The sequence below is a fragment of the Notolabrus celidotus genome, chromosome 3, assembly GCF_009762535.1.
Source record: "Notolabrus celidotus isolate fNotCel1 chromosome 3, fNotCel1.pri, whole genome shotgun sequence".
Classification (NCBI taxonomy): Eukaryota; Metazoa; Chordata; class Actinopteri; order Labriformes; family Labridae; genus Notolabrus; species Notolabrus celidotus.
Genome location: NC_048274.1, coordinates 32,610,652 through 32,620,258, shown reverse-complemented (window position 1 = coordinate 32,620,258; position 9,607 = coordinate 32,610,652). Strand labels below are relative to the sequence as shown.

General features: G+C 37.3%; 1 protein-coding gene across 2 annotated transcripts in view; it reads left to right on the top strand.

Annotated features, from left to right (window-relative positions):
- Positions 1-1,042: 1,042 nt before the first annotated feature.
- The window catches only part of map2k5 (mitogen-activated protein kinase kinase 5), a 59,095-nt gene continuing 50,530 nt past the window's right edge, over positions 1,043-9,607 (top strand). For both annotated transcript variants that reach the window (XM_034680011.1, XM_034680010.1), the window contains exons 1-4: positions 1,043-1,481; positions 2,370-2,418; positions 3,676-3,743; positions 9,019-9,088. In XM_034680011.1, coding sequence (XP_034535902.1) covers positions 1,383-1,481; positions 2,370-2,418; positions 3,676-3,743; positions 9,019-9,088 — 286 coding nt within the window. In that variant the 5' untranslated portion in view covers positions 1,043-1,382. The remainder of the gene's footprint in view (positions 1,482-2,369; positions 2,419-3,675; positions 3,744-9,018; positions 9,089-9,607) is intronic.

The window sequence follows — 9,607 nt, the reverse complement described above, 5'->3', positions numbered from 1 at the left end:
AGAGGGACTTGTTTTAAGACAATGCATCTTAAATATCTTGTTAAGTCAAACAATCTTGAAAAGATCTTGTTTTGAGTTATAATTTGGAAGAAAAAATGTTTATTTTACATTTCATACATTTTTCAAGCTGAGATCTTATCTGTAGAAGATGGATAATCTTGATAATCTAAGACAAACCCTGATTTAAGACATTAAGACAAACCCTTATTCTAAAAAATGACATGACTGAATATTAGTATATCCAGCTCACGATGAGAAGACATTATATCTCAAAATGCTCAAATTAAACTTTGTAATCTTATTAGTAAAATATGGTCTTAAACCTAGAGAAGTGAAGCTATAATAAAACTCAAATTAAGGTGAATATATCTCAAATAAAGAAGTTGACATGAAAAGTGCAAAAATCTTTTTTTGAGTGAAAAAATTGTAATTGTTAGCATTCCTGGCTTATTCTGAGGCACTAAGTTTAAATGGGTAACAATAGTTTTAGAGATGCTGCTCCTGCAGCCTGGAACCTTTTGCAGGAGAGCCCGGATTTGAGTGAGCTTGTCTCTTTAAATGTTTTTAAAAGCCGACTGAAGGCTCTTGAGGAAGATGCTTCAGTTTGTAGATGCTTTGACTGATGACTTTTGTTCTGAAAACCATGATACGTTGTAATGTTTTAGAAGTATGTGTTGTTTGTCTGTAACTTTTCTGGAATGTGCTGCTGCTGATCTTGGCCAGGACACACTTGAAAAAGAGATTTTTGATTTCAATTTGGTTTTCTCCTGTTTAAATAATAATTAATAATAAATAACAAAATAAATAAATAATAAAAAAACATGCTAAAATATATTGCTTAAAATAAGTTTTCCCTGCTTATTTTAAGATCACAGTTTTCTAAATATTACGTCTTATTTTAAGAAATCTTACCAAGCAAATTTTTACTTGTTCTATTGGCAGATTTATTTGCTTATTTCAAGCTAATAGTACTTTGAAATAAGTTTTTTTTTTTAAGAGTCGTGCCGTCTTTTATTTTGAAAAGCTCTAGGCGGATGTTGATTCGGAAATGCTGTCGGATGAGTGCTGATTTCCTCTACACTAGCTCTATGGCTAAATAGCTCCGATAAAACATTATAAAACTTTGCCTTGTAGAACAATTGAACAAACATGGACAGCTGAAACTGTACTTTTCGTTGGGTTAATGGTTTACGGTTGATAGTTAACGTTATTAGACCTCTTCTTCACTGACTCCAGTGTGTGGACTGAGGAGGATGCTAGCCTGTTTGTTAGCAAACAACTGCAGGAAATGAGCCTGTTAGCATAGAGAGCCAGCCTGGTGTTACTATGAGGTTCATATTTTCTTCTTTGAGCTCATACTCCATGTAAATCACCTCTTCGCGATGGACATCGAGGCAATAGTTATCCGAATAAAAACACCAGCAGGAGACATGGACTCGTCCGTGGACTGTCCATCTCTACTAAACTTCAATGACCTGCTGGTGAGTCTTTACAATACAACAGAGCTAGCTAGCTGTCACTTTGGTACAAACCAGCTGTTCTCACTGTAAACAGATGTTCAGGGAAACTACGTACGTGAGGGCTGCATGGTGTTTCTGTCTGCGACATGTATTACGATGTGAAATAACACAGGGAATTAAACCATCACATAAATATGGTGTTTTTATGTCCATCTAAACAACTAAATATTAACAATGTCTCATAATTTGTGACTGCCAGTCTATTTTCCTTTGACAGAACAAAACTGATTTCTTATTTTGACCTCTTTGCCAGCAAATCTGACATTCAGAACAACATGAGAAAGAAATGTGTATTAACATTATATTGTGATATTAATAAGAAGTGGGATAAACAAATGTTAAAGTGCATACTGGCTAAGTTAATTCATAGTTTATTGTCGATTTGCTGTTCTTCAAGTGTCACACATTACCTGTGCTAGCAACACGTTTCTCCTGAATCCAGGATACAACATAAAAGCTTCTTTTTTTAATCTCTTAATTATTACCAATCAGTCTGAGGTTAGCTGACAGCTGACTAAAGCTTCATTTGACAGCATCAAAATGTTGTAAAATCATGGCCAATAATACCCAGGCCGTCATCCACACACTTATGCTTATTAAAAACACTCACATTGTGATTTAGATACATTTTCAATTTATTGTTCGGCTCTAAAATACAGTTGCTGTTTTCCTACTCTGTGTCTGAGTTGTACTAGTAGTACTAAAATACACCAACAAAGTGTTGTTGTTTTTTAAGTATAACCTTACCTACTATTTGAATATTTGAATATATTATTACAAGGTATGTTTATAGCTCTAACTCTGTAATGTTATTGTCTCTGTTATAATTTACTCTTTCTAACATCATAGGTGGCCATCAGAGATGTCATGCCTGAAGCCACTGTTACAGCCTTTGAATGTGAGTGTTCGGTTCTTGTATTTCTGAAAGAAGTGCACTACAACCACAGCCTTTGACAACCTGGAGAGTACATCACTTTAAAGATTTACTTCTATAACATCAAAGCCCTTCCTTAGCACTTGACAATCTCAAAAAATAAAGTAGAATAATTTCTCCAAGTTATACTGATCAGTCATAACATAATGACCATTTACAGGGGAAGTGAATGACACTGGTTATCTCTTTACAATGACACCTGTCAATGCTGGGAATGTATTAGGCAGCAAGTGGACATTTTGCCCCCAAGTTGGTGAGTTGGAAGCAGGAAAATGGGAACAGTAGGGATATTGGTGACTTTAACAAGGGCCAAATTTTGATGGTTGTCTACTGAGTCAGAGGGTCTCCAGAACTGCAGCTCTTGTGGGGTGTTCCTAGTCTGCATTGGTCAGTACCTCCAAAACGTGATCAAAGGGAGGAACACAAGTGAACCAGCAGCAGGGTCATGGGTGGCTAAGGCTCATTGATGTGCATGCGGAGCAAAAGCCGGTGTGGTCTGATTATGTCATGTGCTGTTTTTAGAGTGAATTCAAACATTTTAGATCGAGTTGTATCATAATCAAAATAATATAGTGACTTTGTTTAAAGTTTGCTAAACGTTAGACAGTAATTTCTGTGTCATTTTGGCGGGTAAAAAATTTACAAAGAATAATAATGCTCTATAATAGTCCTAATTTTTAATGCCAGCCTTAGTTAATGAAATGTTAATAAACTGGTCGATGAAACAGGTAAAACTACTTTTTTGTTATTTTAAACACAAATGTAAAAAGTAATGAAATGCTCATGATTGCAAGTATCAGAGCTTATATCTGTACTCTGTGACAAATATTTCCCCCAATGGTGATTGTGTTAGTCTATAAATACTGTGTGAAACACGTTAAATATCAGCACAAGTAGTGAAAAATAAAAGTTTATATTTTATTTGAAAATGCATTGATTTCTTGTCCTTACTTTTTAAGTTGCATATTAAATCACGATGGACACCAAGGTAGTTGTTTAAGTGACAGAATGACTTCAGAAAGACAGAAATATTTTTAAGAAAACGAAATGATTTGTATCAAAATGTTTGTTTAAAGCTCACCTCTTACTTGAAGGTTTAAGTTAGTGTTCCAGCTTGCTATAATCTATCTCTTACACTTTTTATTTTCTTTGATTAATGTAGCTGTTGTTAATTTTGTAAACATTCTACCATCCTAAGATGCTAGTCTGTGTTTTTTTTAGATGAAGATGAGGTGGGAGACAGAATCACTGTAAGAAGTGATGAAGAACTCAAAGCCATGTTGTCATATGTGAGTATAATTTTTTCTTTTATGTCATTGGTTCTATTTGGTGGTAAGGAAGAAGTTTTGCAGAAAACTTCCCATAAAAGTTAGACCTCATGTTTGCTATTTATGTCTAAAGTATGTTCAAGTTCCACTGCCTATTTGAGCATCTTGAGAGTTCTGTCCTTGGTATCCATTCAGGGTTTTTCACATACACCAACAGTCAAAAGTTTGGAAACACCTTCTCATTCAAGGGTTTGTATTTATTTTGATTATTGTAAACACTGTAGATTAATATGTAAGACATCAAAACTATGAAAGAACATATATGGAATTATTGAATGAACAGAAAAGTGTTAAACAAAGCAGAATATGTTTTATATTTGAGATTCTGTAAAGTAGCCCCCTTTTTCCTTCATGACAGCTTTGCACACTCTTGGTATTCTCTCAGTCTGCTTCATGAAGTGGTCTCCTGGAATGGTTTCTAATCAACATGAGCCTTGTTAAGAGTTCATTTGTAGAATGACTTGCCTTCTTAATGTGTTTGAGACCATCAGTTGTGTTGTTCAGAGGTAGGGTTAGTACACAATGGATAGTCATTTGACTACTGTTGTAATCCATATTATGGCAAAATCAGATTATTTCATAGTTTGGATGTCTTCAGTATTAATCTACAATGTTGGAAATTATTAAAATAAATGAAATCCATTGAATGAGAAGGTGTGTCCAAACTTTTGACTGGTAGTGTATTTTTCATGAAAGTTCAGACTTCGTGCACTACAAAGCCACTTGAGTGAATTTATGATTTTAGGGTGTAAAAATAAATATCTCGACTGGATGGGGTAAACAGAACGATATAATACATTTTCTGTATTTTTATATTGCTTTGTACCGCACATTGAAAGAGCCGATCAACTCTACTCAGACTCAGCCTCAGGATTTAACATTGAGGCTGGCTTGAAAATGTCCTAAAGGTACAAAAAACACTTGTTGAACAATTTGAGGAGCTTCCTGTTCAATGGGTTTCACTGCAGAAGGAAACCTCACGAATACAGGTCAGCAGAACCTTGTTTAAAAGCTGTTAGAAATGTTCAGCTCAGGGCTCTCTGTCAGATGATGTTTGTTTAAAAAGCAGAGTTTTTTTAAGTGCAGGATGAGTCGGATTTTCCTAAAAGAAAAAAAGTTAATGGAGTTGTACAAATTCAAAAACATCCCTCTCAGTCATCAGGTATGAATACAAAGAAGTCTCAAAAATGTAATGCGCAGGTGATGTTGCTGCCACAGTAGGCATGCTCAGTCCCGCACCTTTCTGGTGTGGATTCAAATGAAATCTGACAGCTTCTCACATTACTCTGTGGAAGTGTGGATGTGTTGATTTGTGCATTACTATGTCACAGCCATAAAAATAACAGACAACATTTTATTCATTCATTTTACTGCTCTGTCCTTGCCTCAGTCTCCTCATTTATTCTTTAACTCCCTCGACCATCACTGCTGATACTTTACCTTGTAGAGCCAGAGAGGGGGATGCAAATGTCAGTGGTCATTTGCTGACAAGGACAGAAATATCCTTTCCATTCTGCCACTAAGAAAACTGAAGGTACAATTAGTTGTAGGAAGTACCAGTGATCTAATCAAAACTTGAAAAGATGTGAGGAAGTCACTGATGACAAGACAGGATCCCTAAACGCTGACATTGTATTTGTCTGCAGTCAACAACTGATGAGGGATTTTTAAACCATACTGCTCCAATTAATTGTCTTCAACCTGAGGCAGAAAAAAAGACAGTTTGTTAGAGGTTTTCAGCAACACACGAACAAACACACAAACTAACACTCCTCATTCAGCTCCCCCCACTCAGTGCAGTACATTTTCATATCCCCCATACTTACTGTTCATGCCACGGACAGTAAGAGTAATGGTGTGTAATGGGTTTCTCTATGAGGTACACTGAAAGCTAAATGAACTGTCAATTTTTATTATTTATTATTCAGTACTTAAAGTTTTGCCTCATTAAAGAGCGGGCCCCCTGGGCAGCAGAATTGTTCAAAATCTACTTTCATCTGTGGATGTCTTTTACCCCCCATCAGCTCACAACGATGCTGCTAGAGCCACAGGCACAATTCACACTCCTTGTTTTCTGTCCATTTTTATCATGCATTCACTTGTGGTTGCTTTTTAATCATTAAGTAGCAAAGGGTAGCAGGGTGATTAAGGAAAAGAGACAGCTGTTGTGCTGATGAGTGTCAAACAGCAATGGAATAAGTATTGACCTCAACCATCATTTTTTTGTGAATAGCAGAGCAGCCGACATGTTTGGAGGATTTTTGTGATTTTGCCTCACTGTGCAGTGTGACCTGTTAAAGGGTGTTTCTTATGAGAAAACCCAAGTACTCTTCACCCATAAATTCCAGAGATTTTCTGCCCTGGATGTTTTAGTATAACCAAGATTTTTTTGTGAATTACATTGCATTTAGATTTTTATATCCTAAGTTTGAGATGAGATTGTGCTCTCAGAGTCGATCGTCATAGTGCAGCACTTTTGGTTCACTTCTTCAAAATTTACAAATGAAAAGATGGTGTTACTTCTACTATAATTAGATGCAGTGCTTCAACTACAATCATTCTCATTGGCCATTATTTTTTTGAGTATTGAGTCTTTTTTTGTACTTAAAATATCAGAAATTATGAAAAACTTATTTTAGTGGATCTCAAAGCCCATGATGACCTCCACAAGTATGTTTTTGTTTCCACTAACCCAGAATGCTCAGCAATCTGTTATAGACATGATGTAATGATGATGTAGAGAAACCAGACATATCCATTATAGTCACATCACAAAGAGCTCTAATTTGAGTATTCTTTTAAGAAGCCAAAAAGGTAAAATTCTGAATCTGATTTGTTGGTTATTAAAACAGTTGACTTAAATGAAATAGTTGAACACAGCTTTACTTGTTTTTCATACACGATCATCTATCTGTTAACATTACAAGCTACAAATGTGGCCACATGTCTGTTAATGCCATTAGTTAATTTAGTCAAATCATTCATATTGAAATATTAATAAACTTGATCAACTCATGGTAACCAACCTTGAAAATATCTGTGCTCAGTCTACGGTACATATGAGCTGTTACTTCAATGAGAAGACTCATAATTATTTTCCCAACTTTTTAATTTACAATATGTGACGAGTCTTTTAACACTACATTAATTTATGACCTAAACCTGCAGCTTGTTTTACATGGCATAAAAATGTAATATCCAAACACACATTGCTTCGTCTGCAAATTTCCAAAGCCAGTTGTACCACGTGTTTTTGGTAAACAAACCCAGGAGTCCTGTAATAGCTTTGTGCTCCTCCTGGGACAGCAAAATGTACAAAAAGCTGCTGATCCTGAGGAAAGAATGTGGCTCACCTACATATAACTTACACTGCCAGTACTTAAAATGTGTTATGCAAAGGTTATGCATTTCAACAGTCATTTGCATTTATATTCAGAGGATTTCTTCTTGTTGTGGTTGTTGCTGTGGTTGCCATTTGGCCTCCGTAGAGAGCCCCCAGTGGATTTTTGCTTGTATGTTGTTAATTCCAGGTGAGCAGACAGCTATTATGGGAAATTAATAGGAATTAAGGGAAAACAGCATGTCAGGTGAAAGGTGGAATAATTCATTAGTGTCTCGGTGGTTCACCCCATGTGTGCATGTGCTTGTGTGTGTGGATGTTTTCGATACATTCATAACAAGAGTTTTAAACATGCTGCCACCCTGTTTGTCCCCTAAATCAAGACCTCCGCTTTAACATTGCTTAACAAAAATGTGCTCCTTATTGCTGAGCTAAATTAATGCTCAACTACAGCAGTTAATTAACATCAGTCTGCAGAGGGCCTTTATTGTGAAAAGTATCCCCCATCACTGAGAACATTGATTGCTACATGCTCCTGTGAGACCCACCAGTCTTGCAGGCATCTCTAATCATTGTTCGACACCTTGAAAGACAGACACCCCCGTTCAAAGTTAAAGACTGGCCTGTGTCAGGTGCTAAAAAAAACATGTGACCTCATCGGTTCCTCGCTCAGCTCCCCCTGGAGGTAGAAGCTCTAATTCCACCATTTTTACTCCCATTTCCCCTCAGTCTGCTAATGATGATGAGACCCACTCTGTGCTCTCACTCTCCCTCTTGTCCCTTAAGGCTGAGCGATGGTATTTGGGATCGGACACTGTTTAGTTATTGGCCAACAATGGAGAATGTCTTTTAATAACACACCTACTACAGATTAGGTGGTAATTGCAGCCTTAATCAATAAGCTAGCTGAGCGGAAAATTAAAGGTACATGAAGCCGACCCCCCCTACCCTCCACACCCAGAAACACACACAACACGTTTTTTGGTATTAGGCCCATTGTTCAGACGTGGCCTAGTGAGAACGCTGGAGGGCGAAGGCAGAGGGCTGGGAGCGAGGAGGGATCTGACAGTGATAAATAGGCCTTTTAATAGCAGCTGTGCCACTTGGGCAGCCATTCTGATCCATTCTCATCCAAGCCAGTCCCATCATCCTCCCCCCTCCCTCCCCCACAATGAGAGAGCAAATTTACATATTGCTGTGATGACTTGGTAATTCATACTGGATTTTAGAAGAAACACAGTCACATTAGACGTAGTAGTCTGATGTGTGTCATCAGTAAAGTTCTGCTGTTTTTTTGGTGCTGTAAAGTCTCAAAAGGAGGGAGCATAAACAAAAGACACACACACACACACACACACACACACACACACACACACACACACACACACACACACACACACACACACACACACACACTGCACCTCACAGTTTAACAGATGGTTTGGTTAACTGAAACATCAATTATTGCATTGCCATGGCAGGCGTGTGAGAGGCTCCAGAGTGTGTGTGCACGTGTTAGTCCTGTAGGATATGAGTGTTTGGTGAGCTGTTGACCTGGAGGAGAAAAGGGTTAATGCTACACTCCTCAGAACAAGCCCACAGGGCATTGGTCCTCATTGGCAACAGATTTCAACACAGCATGTTCACATTTGTGGGAACACTGTGGATTAATTCTGACTTCATTTAAATAAACATCTTTGTGTGTGTGATAGTCTAAAAAATGTCACTACAATGCAGGATGTAAGAGACTTGTCAAAGCTTTCTCAAACGTTTGTGTTTTTACTGCCCTCCTTGTAGATTTATGCAGTTCTGTATTTGTAAAGTTTTTTGAAGTTCCAGTATTTGTAATAATCACTAATCACTCTTCCAACTGTTTGTGATTTTGCCCCTCTGAAGTATTTCAACACAATGAACGAACAACGCATGAATGGAATGCTGCCGGACCCTTTGCAGATTTTTCCAAGAGGTAAGAAAAAACATTTTACTGTGTATCCTGGTAAATTGACTTTTTTTTGTATTGTGCTTTTCCACTCTTTCCAACCACTCTTTCACACTCATCACATTCACACACTGATGGCTGAGGATGCTATTGTAGTGGACCATCAGTATTCACTAATTACACTGCTGGTGATGTCACCGGGAGCATCTGTGGTTCAGTTTTTTGCTCAAGGACACTTCAGCATGTGACTGCGGGACTGGGGATCAAACCTTCTTGCCGGCTTGAGAGATGATCATCACTACCACTGAGCCACAGACGTACATCGCAGATTGGTAGTGCTAAGAGACAGAATGCACCTTTGGAATTGATGTGTCCCCATTATATCAGATTTAAACTAGAACATTAAAATTAAATTAATGCTTTTCACATTTAACATTTAACATTTATTCTGAAATTCGGATGATTTGATTGTGCTCAGTGAATAACAGAATTAAAGTATTAGAAGTAGCAATGCTGTCTCTGGATCAGATTAAAATTCATTGGCCT